The sequence below is a fragment of the Thunnus albacares genome, chromosome 3 (genome assembly GCF_914725855.1).
Source record: "Thunnus albacares chromosome 3, fThuAlb1.1, whole genome shotgun sequence".
In the NCBI taxonomy this organism is placed as follows: Eukaryota; Metazoa; Chordata; class Actinopteri; order Scombriformes; family Scombridae; genus Thunnus; species Thunnus albacares.
The window spans coordinates 7,192,702-7,205,549 of record NC_058108.1 but is presented as its reverse complement, the minus strand read 5'-3'; the positions used below and the strand labels follow the sequence as shown (position 1 = coordinate 7,205,549).

The 12,848-nt window shown below is 42.0% G+C and overlaps 1 protein-coding gene across 3 annotated transcripts; it reads right to left on the bottom strand.

Moving 5' to 3' along the window:
* Positions 1 to 39: 39 nt before the first annotated feature.
* On the bottom strand, positions 40 to 12,768 carry LOC122979123 (mycbp associated protein). Of its 3 annotated transcripts, XM_044346351.1 has the most exons (20): positions 12,437 to 12,768; positions 12,245 to 12,315; positions 11,435 to 11,556; positions 11,201 to 11,357; positions 10,976 to 11,082; positions 10,612 to 10,795; positions 10,245 to 10,360; positions 9,981 to 10,131; positions 9,419 to 9,537; positions 7,298 to 7,404; positions 6,516 to 6,624; positions 6,178 to 6,370; positions 5,848 to 6,035; positions 5,576 to 5,725; positions 4,090 to 4,182; positions 3,724 to 3,863; positions 3,468 to 3,595; positions 3,230 to 3,372; positions 1,529 to 1,711; positions 40 to 274 (listed from the first exon to the last, which is right to left on the bottom strand). In XM_044346351.1, the coding sequence occupies exons 2-20, from the start codon at positions 12,279 to 12,281 to the stop codon at positions 161 to 163; spliced, it is 2,541 nt and encodes an 846-aa protein (XP_044202286.1). In that variant the 5' UTR covers positions 12,282 to 12,315; positions 12,437 to 12,768; the 3' UTR covers positions 40 to 160. The 3 variants fall into 3 exon arrangements, with proteins under 3 accessions (XP_044202286.1, XP_044202284.1, XP_044202285.1); XM_044346349.1 differs by lacking the exon at positions 12,245 to 12,315; XM_044346350.1 differs by lacking the exon at positions 12,245 to 12,315 and having other exon boundaries at positions 5,576 to 5,722; positions 12,437 to 12,767.
* Between the last annotated feature and the right edge of the window lie 80 nt (positions 12,769 to 12,848).

Below are 12,848 nucleotides of genomic sequence, written 5' to 3'. Positions count from 1 at the left end.
TCTGATGTGAGTGAATGAGACAATAAATATCACTCCAGATCCACTGAGCCAGGAGCAGACAGAAAGTTTTATTGATTTTACAACACGGTTAAAAAGAGAAATACAGGACTCCTATGTGGCATTTTTTATTATTATTGGTGTCTTATATATTCAGTGGCTGTCATGTGTAAAAGAGCATATCAGTGTTTGTGTGTGTGTCATGTTCATCTCCCTCATTAAGCTCATCCATCAGGTCACACAGGGTATCCACCAGGTCCTCCATCAGAGCATAAACCTGCCAGATAGATAAATATAGATAGATTATATAGGATGACACAATGCAGTGATGTGGAAAGCCTTCGAAGGGAACTCCAGTGATGTAGTAGTGCACTTCCACAAAGTCGGGGGACTCACGAGTCAGATTTTTAGAAAAAAAAGAAAGAAATTAAAGTCACAGAGGGAGAGATATCCTGACTTTTATTCCATAGTATGAGTCAAACTCTAAAAAAAAAAGCAAGATCCTACATTTCCCACAGTGCATGCAGTAAGATGTAACTTTGTTGTTTCAACTTAAAAAGTTAACAAATACAAACAGTTCTTCTAACACCACCAAAAGTTATCTTGATTATAAACTGCTTGTTGTATAAACGCTTGTGTTCTGTTGGTGGACTTATATCTGTTCATTTACTGATCAGCTTAGGGAGTTGTTTGACTTTGTAAATCTAATTCAGATTCAATTTGGTTTTCATTTACATTTTGTTAATTTGAAGAGTTACTTTTTCATTTGCCTCAAAGAACTTAGAGCTGTGGTTCCTGTTCTTGCTCTGTAAAAAACAGTACAAACATTCAAAGCTGCTGTCAGTGGGAGCACTGGGGGACTGAACTGAACACTAACCTTCATTGTGGTTTGTGTTGCTTTATTGTTGAGAAAAGAAACAACTATGTCTGATTCGAACATGTATTAAAGACACACAGCAAGATTCCATCATGTGTGTTTTCTTCAAACTACAAAAAAGAAGATTCTCTGGAGAGTTTTCACTCAAACAATGCATGCTGGGAAGTCTGCTAACATGCTGATTATGTTTTAGAAAGTTAATTTAATGAGTTGAGTGAACTCTCAGCGCTCTCATTCAAAAGACATCAAGTCAGAAGAACTCATGTTTATGAATGGGACTGAAATAAAAAATAGAAATATTAGGTTGAATTAAATCAAAATGAATAAAACATATGTTTAAGTTGATGACAAAATATTAGTTTATTTCAATTAATTCCTGTATGTTTTACAATGTAACTGCATACCATCTTTATTGGACACCCCTTTCCTCCAGATGCCTTCTCCTTTCAACCCCCACACCTCCAGTTTGTAACGCAGGCCCTCAGTTGCAATGCATATGCATATGTATGTATATATATGTATATATGCATATATAGTATATACAACTGTCTTCACACGCTGAGTTGTACTGCATGTGACAAGTAAACTGAAGTAAAATTGATGGAATGCCACTTTAAAATAAAAACTGTACAGAAATATGATTCAATGACAAACCTTTTGGTGCAGGAGCCTTGTGTAAATGTCCATCACCTCCAGCTCCACATTTTGGTCATCAGGGGGTTGTTGACTGACGCTCTCTGGGCCAGTATCAGTCACCGGGGCTGACTCCTTCTCTTGCTTTTCCCTACTGCGCTTCCTCATTTCATCCTTTTTTTTCTTTTCTCTCTTTTTGCTTGACTGTACACAGAACAGAGAGACAGAGGATGATTCACAGAAAGATATTAGTTTAATTTACTGATAAATGTCAGCAGAGTTTTGACTGGGCGCGCAGCATGGTCGAATTTCCCACAATGAGTTTGTGTGTATCTTAAATGAAAACTCATGAAAACCTCCCTCCCACGTATTCATTGGAGTTTAATATATTGGATGTACTGTACCGTTTGAGTTCACGTAAAGCTGTGTGTGTGTGTGTGTGTGTGTGTGTGTGTGTGTGTGTGTGTGTGTGTGTCACATATGGCTTGTACCAGTACAGATGCTATTAATTCACACCCTGGACACACAGTTGGAGAGCAAGTGCACATTTGCACGCAGTGTTCTGTTACCATGGCACCCTGTGATTAATAGGCTGTACTTTACCTGTGGCTCAACCATCACACAGAGGAGAAAATCACTCCAAATATACAGTCATACAGGCAGAGAGGCTGTGTCTCTGTTTTTCCTTTGATAGCTGGCAATGGACACGCAAACCATAGACCAGAAGTGAGATGAAACAGGTTCTGGGCCTGATTCACACCCAGAACGTTGTCAATGTGATGACTAACTGAGCCATCTATTTGAACAGTACAGTCAGCTTCCTCATTAAGGTTCTCAGTCCCCGAGCTAACAACGAAAAGTTGCTGAAATTCAGATTTGTGAATAGGACAAAGTAGCTGGGTGAAATGAGGAATGTGGTGGATGGGAGCAGGAAAACAATCATTTGCATTAAAATGAATGGCTACTAAGAGCCGTCTTTTTAAACAGTGCACTCTTTTGCTCGTTATCTCAGCCAAGCAGTCACACTGCAAAAGCATGAATGGCCACCGTGATTTCTATTGCTAAGCTACTATAATGACTTCTCTGGGGGACAAAAGATTGGACGGAGAGCATTAGCTTTCTGGGGAAGACTGAATGTGGAATGACTGGTTTATTAACACTACATATCAGATGGTGAGCACATCAAGTACACACACACGATCCCACAAAGATGCATACATACAGAGGATTGAATTAGTCGAGAACACAAAATGACATAAATGGTTACACAGTCGCATTTGGTGGTACGGGTTCTGCTCTACCCTTCCTCTAGTGTAATGGAAAAGATAACACACACACCATGACATACTGTATATATACTTTTGTACATACTTTCAGGAAACTAGCCTATAGAGCATAATATTGCAAGTGTATGTATAATTGAGAAGCAGGCAGTACAGTAGGTGGCCAGGTTGTGTGGACAACAGGAGCCTGTTGCACGGCAGATGAGTGAATGATGAGCTGACAGCTTGTTTGAAGTGATGAAGGTGACTAATGATTGGATCAGCTGAAGCAATGTGTCATGTCTTTAAAACATGATACTTCATTCATGTTCATAATTGAAATACTTTAGAATCTGCTGCCGCTCAGTGGCAAAACATTTTATAGTCTCTGTGTACACAAACACACATGGTCTTTTGTTGCCTTTCGCTCTCTCTCACACACACACTTTTTTTTCCTCACCTCCGCCGACTTTTCAGATGTTACTGACTTGGATTCTCCTTTGTTGTCGTCGTTACCTCTGGATCTGCCCCCACTCCTCTCCTCCTTCGCAGATGCACCTCCCCTTTTCTCACTCTTATCTTTGTTTATGTTATCAGTCAAATCTGTGATGTAATAAAATAGCAGTAAGCAGCATGAACTCCATATCTTCACTAATCTGTGTTCGAGTGAAAAATGTGTGTGTGTGTGTGACTCTCACCAGAGTCAGAGATTAGGGGTTCATCCTTTTTATGGACCCATGTGTCTTTCTCTGGGAGGCTCAGCAGATGTCTGAGCTGCATGGCCTCACCAGCCATTGTGTCCAGCAGTTTCCTCCACAGCTGCTGCCTGCAGGGGGCGCCACACACCACCGTAACCCACAGGTTTATCACAGTGAGTCTACAGGTGTGTGTGGGTGTATGACAGAGCAAGATGCTATGATACACATACATGACTCATGTGTGTTCTTGCCTCACCCTATAGCTGCTGCTGTTAGATGGTGGTGTTCAGGCAAAGGCTCGGAAAGTTTCAGAAGCAGACAGTTGAGTTGGACCAAGCTCTTTTCTCTGGTGAGGGCGTCCTGAGATGACTCTTCCTCAGGAAGAGACAGCACAACCTTAAGTAGAGCAACAGTTGAATGGACAAATAAGTTATTTCTAATGGCTTTGTTGTATTTTTCATGCATCAACATGACATGAAATTTTACAGAAGAGTGCACAGTGCACTCAGAGAGGCCCATGAAATCATTACCTTGAATAAACCTGCTGAATTTAATGCTACATGTGTATTCTACGTACTCATCAAGTGTTATGATGTACCACATCCCTACATAATGTTTCTACCTGTCGGAGAGTGTCGATTGAGAGGTTCCAGGAGCGTCCTGGACTCACTTCTTGCCACAGTCTCTTTAGGTCCTCCACTGGCTCATCAAGGTACTGCAATTAAAACCAGAGATGTTACATAAGCTTGCATTAAATGATTTTTTGGTCACTTAAGGGCAGTGGAAAGGCTGACATATCGTCACCTTTTAAGTTCATATGTCGAACGTTTTAGCGAAGAGTTGCTCATTTAGACGTCCAGCAGTCACGGAACAACATTATCATTCATTTGAAGTTGTGTTTCTGTCCACCTGATGAATGTAAGTCAGACATTCACTCTCCTTTGGCTTTGTTTTTGGTCTCTACCAACTGAGGTCTGGTGATGAGCAGGAAGTGTACAGCAGGTTTTTAGAGCTTTTTCTCTAAAAACAGCTGTCTGCTGTGCCCAAAAGCAATGCTATGAGAGCACTGAGAGTGAACCAAAGCAGTAAAGATGCAGATAAACAGTGAGCTGAAACTCACCATAAAGCTCTGTACAGCTGAGGGGAGCTGCAGGGTCGTTGATAATTCTCTGTAGGTTCACATTTGCTACATTGTTATTATAAAAATATCAATTATAGCTGTTTTAACAACCTTTTATGTGATGACTATTAACATGTGAACAGAGGACTCCCATGAACAGAAATTACCGTCACGCGACAGGATGATGATCCTCCTCGAACAACTACAATGTATGTCATCATTTTTATTCACTGCTCACGGGAGAAGAAATATGAGCGCTGCCCTTTGTGATGATAAAATGCGAGCACCTGAAAGGCCAAGGGAGCTGTAATCATCATAATATTTGGCATCAAATTTCTCTTTATCCTAATTAGAGGTTAGATTACCTATAATAAGAGATCATGTTTCTTTCTTAATGTCTATGGGGAATCAGCTCAGGGGACTTTTAAGACAGTCATGCTCTATATTCACTAGACCAATCTAATCAGCCTCCCAAGTAACCCAGTTAGGTTCCTATTGCACTGCCGTGGCAACATAACCTCTTTTGTGTAGTGTAGAGGCAACAGTGACTGTTTAAAGATATTAGCAGTTATGGTCTATTTTTAGTTAATGAGCTAACATGAATTATGATGGCAATAATATAATTGTGGAGTACAAAATGAGTGAGGACTAACAAAATCCAGGTTGGGAAGGGGCAGCCATAATAGGCTTATCATCATCAATAACACGATGAATGGGTGCATTAATAGGTCATTTCACACTGATAGAGGTGGGGATGACTAAGATTCAGACTCAGTCAAACATGAACAAAAACACTGTACAAAGAAAAATGTCTGATACATTGGTGATACATGAAATTGAGCAATCATGGTTTCTTTCTCTATATGAAAGAACTATAACAATGTTAATAGGATAATTCTCTGTGGGCGCTACTGAGGTCCCAGGGAGGGTTTGCACAAAAAATAAACACAGAGATCATCAAATACGGAGATCCATCTGTATGATGTACCTTGGGGTTTCTGCTTCGAAACTTCTGCTCTTCAGTGATATGAATCTCTGCAGGAGAGCTGGGTCTCTCTGGAGTGTGGATCCCCTGCAGCACCTCATACACAATTGACTGGCACATTTTCACCCTCACTATCTTTTCCAGTTTCGTCTGCTTGTGCACACACAACATAAACGTACATACACAGACAAAAAAACAACAAAAACATACAGGGTTTATGTTTATGAAAGCCTTAGTGTCATATGTCCACGCGCACCAGTTGAACTGTACACCACCTCTATGAATAGCCTCTGGTCTGCGGTTTTGTCCTGGTACAGAGACAGCCCCCTCAATGTGACCTGCATGGAGGCTCCCTGCAGCAGAATAGGGTGGGTGTTGAACTGCCACAGTTCAGTTTTGATGCCTGGCCCCTCTGACTTGAATATGAACTCCACCCGCATGGTGTCACCTGGAAGGATCACACCTGGATGGGAGGAGAAGCATGATGGAAAAGTAAAAGGGCGGGTTGAGCGCTGGTTGACAGATATGTTTGGGCTGACACATGGGACAAACAGTGTGTGACATAAGAGCAATTGCAGCAGGTGTCTGATTGTGTTTGTGTGTACCAGAGGAGGAGTCGAAGTAGAAGTGCTGACTCTTTGTTTGTGATCGCAGGTTAGGAAAGCTATGCGGCAAGGGAAGCTGCTGCCAGCTAAAGAAGATGGCTGTGCTGCCCTCGTTGTGCATCTCCAGGTGAGACGATGCTCTTTCTCCAGTCAGGGCCTCGAAGATTATTGTGGCACTGATTCCCACCTCTCCCTGTGAGAGCGGCAAAGGCAGCAAAGCAAATATCATATTGTTGCCAATGTCACCTGCAAGACACAGACTTTTACTGTATGTTATTTTTTGTCACGGTTTGAAATTTATTCTCAAACCAATCTACTGTGTAAAACCAGTTCTCTACCTGGTTACTGGGAGAGTTTCCAGTCCAGCTAGCAAGCTGACCGCAGAACCTCAAGGCAGGAATGAGCAGAGCATTTGACTGAACGTCATCATACTGTGCCAGTGGATCACTGTGGAAGACAATGAAAATGCAATAGCACTCAGTCCATTCTGTGAATGAGTCAGTCATTAGCTGGTCCTTATTTTAGGAGATGGATCCTCCAAAGGACGCAGTCTACAAACTAAAAACCAGACTGAGTCGTCTCCAGCTGAGTTTTACTACATTTTGTGACATTTAACTTCACCACATTATGGACGACTGAGTCCCAAGTTAATGGGAAATATGTTAATGTAACTTTTTCTGTAACGCTGTCAGATAAGCAGAATATCCAGGCTGCTAAAAAAACAAATTGAATTTTATGCCTGGCTTCCATTATTTACATCCTGCAGTGGCTTTTCATTGTGTTAGTTTAAATCACATATTTAACAGTGATTTAAGACCGCCTCAACCACATATTTGACGAATCCAATGCAGTCACATGGCTTCTCCATACTTAATGAGTTGAATGCACCATTGAATAAATGACTTAGATAGATTATAGGATGCTAAAGGCTGCAAAGGATACACCAACTGTGTCCTCAAAGGAAGGCAGAGTTTCTCTCTTCCTTTGAATAAGACAGCATTGTGAGCCTGATTTTGACACATTCAGTGTAGAAAAAGTTGGACTTTGGACAAAAAGGCAGTTAGTACATCAGGAGAATATCTAATAAATCAGTAAGGCAGAGTACATTGTTATTTCTTACAGGTTTTCCTTCTTCTCCTCTCCTTCTCTCTCCAGTAAGGGACTATGACACACCGTGACAGAAGTGAATGGCTTGCCTGAGCCAATCACCTCCAGTCCATTGATGTCCTGTAATCAAAGTGACACAAAGTGGTGGTTTTGAAAGAAAGGGTCAGGTTTGACTGTCCATTTTACATTCTGGTTCCTGATAATGGAAAGTAATACCCAAAGTCCTTTTCAGTCCAACATAAATAGATGCGTAGGTCCTGTCCACTCACATCCAGAAAGTACAGCCAGAGAGGACAGAATTACGTGTCTAATGAAATCTTCGATATGACAGTACAAGGTGTTGTGGAACACACTGTCTGGTTGTAAATGGCAAAATTAAAGTTTGTTCAGGTGCACGTACACCGTCCTTCAACCTCTGCCAGCTCAACTGTTTGAGTGAAACATTTACATTCACATGTGTGCTATACTTCACGTTATGCATTCGAATGTTGCTGTCAACTTAGTTATGAGATAAGCAGAGTGAAACGAATAATGCAAATCCAATCTATCGCTCTCCCTCTCCTCTTGTAGTTCAAACTTTTTTACGTAACACTCTCCTTCCTCTCGCTACCTCACTACTTACCTTCCTCTCATAACAATCCCTCCCTGTCCCCATTATCTCCCTCTCCCTTGCACACATGTCGCAAAGCCATGGGCTAGTCCGCTGCTGACAGGACAATGTGTCTCTGTCTGTGTGTTTGTCAGGAGGTACTTCACAGCCCAAATCAACTCAGCACCACATTGTCCACCAGTAGGACAGAGCACACTGCCATTTTCTCTTATGGCACTGGCACAGACGTGTTTGTGAAAGCGAGAGCAGGAGATAGATAGAGGAGAGATAGAGGGGAGGACGCCAAGTGAGACCAGATTTAAAAAAAAAAAAAAAAGATGTAATTTGAATAAATCTTCCCATAATCAGCACCTGATACTCAGGGTGTTAATGATATTTAATGGGAACTGGTTGTGCAAAGAAGTGCACATTTGTGTAGTGTGTGTTTACCCCAGAAACCACTGCCTGCCCCGGCTGATGGAGTCATTGTAATGCAGAGAGAGCAGAAAGGCAGGTTTGGTCCCTTTTCTTTGGCTTGTGTTACCCCACAGATCTCAACAGTGCTACTCTATGACTGGACACGTTCCAGATTTCATAACTGTACCTTCTCTGCATTAGCATGTATGCAAATCTTTATGGGAGGGCTGCAGTGCCTCATTATTCTCATTATGCAGGTATGCACTAAGGGAACATTTTACAGGCAATAAAACATATCATCCCATATTGTGTGAACAGTTTGGTGTGTGTTTATGCCCGTGTGGCTGCATGTGTATTTGTGTGGGCGTGTGTTTTTGTGCATGTGCTCGTCAGCGTTGCCCAAGTACTGTAGTTTGTTCCCTGTACAGAAAACCCAGAACAGCGTGCCCAAGGCTGGATGATCACAGGCTGTTTGTGAAGAAGATACAGACTGATTATGAGCAGCTAGCAGCTCCAGCAGCAAGAGACAGAGTGTCCTGAGGGTGTGTGAGCAGCCTCAGTGGGCTGTGATGTGTAATCAAGATCTGTGCTGTACACATGAAATTATCTTGTGTACGTTGCAAGAGAGAACATAGAAAAGAGACACTTTTGCCGTCACAACTTTACAGATCTAATCATGTTGCATCAGACAATCCAGTGAGCCTAAAAGTAAGGAACACCTCCAACTTTGACATGTTTAGATGTTTACTTTGATCCTTCATAGACCAGTATGACTTGATAAAGATCTATGATGTGATCCAAAAATACCTGATAAAGGTAAATTAATGCACCAGACTTATTAGTTGCAACTAGAGTCCGACCGATATATCGGTCTGTCACAGATATATGCAAATGTTTGTTACTTATTGGCCAACATATATGCCGACACTGATCTGCAATGACTTGGCCGATTTATTGGTCTACCTTTCAACCTTTTGCAATCAATCATTTTTATAACGCAAAGGTAAAACAGGACTAATAGTATTAATTTGAAGCACTATTGAGCCACAGCAACCTTCAGTTATATTTTGTATGATTAAGTTAAAGTCCAAAAAGAAAACACAATTTTGTTGAATGCATTTGCATTACCGGCTTTTTGATGTCCATGTCCCGTAGAACCTCTCCAAGCTCCTGGTATTGGTGCTGCAGGTATGTACTCTGGTCCCAAGTCCGAGAGGCTGGACGAAGAATCTCAGCACAAGTGATTCCTAGAGGATTTAAAATTTCCCGGAGAGAATACAGTTTTTAGTCTTATACAGAGCCTGAATGTGTGTGTACAGTGAGTGTGTGTGTCTTCAAGGCTTTGTCCCAGTTCTCCCGATTAAACCTTCTCCTCTCAGATTAGAGCAGTCCCCCAAAAAAGACCGATCACTTGATGTGATTGTGGAGGACATCTTTGTCTTCTTCTTCTTCTTGTGTTGTTTGGATACAACCAGTCACATCCAGTTTAATGATGCACTTTTGCCTGTGGTGCTGAGTGTCTCATCAGCAGGAGAAGTGGACAGCTCGAGTGCCATTTCACCAAACACTATCTTTAATATTTGGAGCACCACTACGTTTCAAGTGAATGCACAATCAGAGGGAATGGGAGTAGAGGCCAAGGCTGGGGGGAAAAATTGGGACACAGCCTACAGTAAGCATCTGTGTCTACCTGATTCCTGGCGTATGCTGCTCGGCTGTCCTACATGTGTGACAGGTTCACGTCTGCCCTGCTCCGTCTGAGTCAGAGTAGCTGTGATGCCACTCATTTCATCTCCGTAGCGCTGGGGGAGACTCCAAAACTCACTGCCCACATGGTAACCCTAAGAAATGCAAGAAATGATACACGAGTGAAGATCCTCTTGAGAGAAGACAGTACGAACCCTGCAGATGACTAAAGACACATGAGACCAGAGAAAACAAATGTGTGTCATACATATCCAGAGTGGATGAGTGGCATGACTTGGTTTAGAAACACCCTTTGCTCCTGGGTTTCTCTGAAATGGTTAGCTTGGTTCATCAGTAAGTTCTCCACTGGCCTGTGGAGCAAACCTAGAAAGAGGTAGAAACAGCAACAGAGAGAGATAGATAGACAGAGACAATACAGTATGTTAATGCAAACCTATAGTTTCCTCTAATAATATGATGTCTAGGTGTAATTTTTTATGTTAATAGAAATGCAGCTAAGTGAGTTTATTGTGGCTGCTCTCACAATTCTGCATTAGTATACTGAGTGGGGAGTGCACAGCAATACTGTTGCAAATCTGATCTTTTTCCGGTGCTTTATTCTCTAATCAGCTCACCAGATAAGAGGTCCTGCTGCCGTCTGCGCTGCCTCATATGAGTGTGCCAATGCTGCAGGGCATTACCCTGGATGTTTCTGTGGCCTAAAGTGATCCCATGCCTATCATCCACAGCCTCAGAATGATGTTTCCCTGGGACCTCAGATGGAGGGTCTCTCTGGGACTTTGGTATTCGCTTAACCAACTGGATGGTGAGGGGAGGAGAGAAGACACCAGTGGTGACTAATGCAGCAAAGTTATAAAGTAGTATTTCTATTGTGTTTGGTAGTTTACAAAAAGTGCTTTTGATGGACAGATTTTGAATAGTGTATGTAAAAAAATTATTTTCTTTCCATATGCCGAATGAAATTTGATCTGAATTCACCTCTGTCTCTCCTCTGACCTCCAGGAAACTTCTAAAGTCCTCCAGACTGCCCAGGATGCTGTGTGGCAGAACCATCCCATGGTCATCAAATCGAAGCCCTTCGGGTCCTGAAGAAAGAAGTATACGCACAGAAAAAATAGCAACATTAGCGTCAAGGATGTCTTCACAAAAACTTTTCTATAGGCTACTTCATGTTATTGTCCAAGAGGGCAAATAAACCCTAACCTGTGTAGTCCAGAGGTTGACAGTCAGGGCCCAGATTCACTGGATGAACTAACAGACCTCGCACAGCATTTCCAGCTTCATCAGCTGACTGTGTCTTGCGCACACAAGCCGTGATCACAGATTTTTGATGGCCCTTGGGTGGTTTTGGTATATGAATCTGCAATCATATTTACATACTATGTGATTTTCTAACTAATGTTAAATAAAGTAAATGGATGTGGGAAGTGGGTTTACTTTATTGAGATCCTTTGGGTGAATGGCCAGAGCCTGGGTATCCCTGCTTTTAAGAGTTGAGTTCTTGGACTGGTCATCACCCAAGATGAGCAAGTCCTCTGATGTTTTTAGTTTCTTGTTCTCTGGAGGAGAGGAGAGGAGAGGAGAGGAGATAAATACATACCTGTAAAATAACAACAGTTTCAGTTTGTGTTTGAGGAGTGCTATGTTTACAGTTTGCCTAACTGGGTTCTGCATACTTAAAAGTGCAGCCTTTCTTTCACACACACACACACACACACACAGAGTGAGAGAGAGAGAGAGAGAGAGAGAGAGAGAGAGAGAGAGAGAGAGAGAGAGATTATCCTAATTCATGTTGCATCAGAGATCCTGATTTGAACATTTTTGAAAGTGAAAAGAGGCTCTGTTTCATTGTGAACAAAGTACTCAGTACTCTCTCTCTCTCTCTCTCTCACACACACACAGACACAGACACACACACACACACACACACACACACACACACACACACACGCAGAGACAAAAACAGATTAACCTGGACCACTGACACAGTTATGCAATGCTGTTAATTTCTCTTTATCCAACAGGACCTGATTAGTTTCCATGGCCACAACAACTACTAGTCCTTGGCTTTTGTGTTTCACTTCCCATCCTACATGTTTTCCTTCACAGATTTATACAGATTTGCAGAGGAGTGCTTTGTTGCGGGGGCAACAGATGCCCTTGGCCCTCGAGGAAAGAAATTGCTACAGCGTTTACTGTATGCTTTTGAAAGAAAAAAAAGTCTACTAAAAGTTAAATAATACTGACCTATTTTATGGCTAAGATCTGTACTTCTTGCTCTCATCTAAGACATCACAACCGCATAGGACTGTTGGTTTCTACCATTAGATTAAATCCATACATATAGGTAAAGTTGGCCATTCACTGTCATAAACAATGCAGCTTCTAAAACAGGTGAAGAGGTCACAGTCAGAGGAGAGGAATAGACAGACAGCTGACCTGGATGAGTTAGAAGTCTCAGCTCCTTCTCCGGCGTCTCACCGCGGCTCATTTGGCCCAATTAACTAACTTACCGTTAATACACAATAACAGTCATCTAGCGTTAACTAATGACGCGTTAGCAGTGCTAACCTAGCTAGTGCTGCGATTGAGCTTGACTGAATAAGGCTGTTCTCGCATTAAACTTGTTATTTTAAGTCGTGTATCGGTAGGCTACGAATCTAAAGTTTCGCAAACCCTGCACCATTTCCATGTTGTATGTCCTTTTTAGCTCTACAACTTAACCCAGTTAACGTTAAAGTTTGCTGTGGAGCTTCTCTCCTTTTGTCGCCTGTTGCTTTGTAACCATGGTAACGGACGCTTTACAACCACGGAGCAACAGACTTTCTGTTCTTCTCTCCTTCTGTCTTTC

Coding starts and splice junctions, on each gene's coding strand:
- LOC122979123 (XM_044346349.1), bottom strand. CDS start 12,488: ATGAGCCGCGGTGAGACGCCGGAGAAGGAGCTGAGACTTCTAACTCAT. Junction 3,596..3,723: donor CTAACAGCAGCAGCTATAGG/GTGAGGCAAGAA, acceptor CGCCCCCTGCAG/GCAGCAGCTGTGGAGGAAAC. Junction 3,373..3,467: donor ACCCCTAATCTCTGACTCTG/GTGAGAGTCACA, acceptor ATTACATCACAG/ATTTGACTGATAACATAAAC.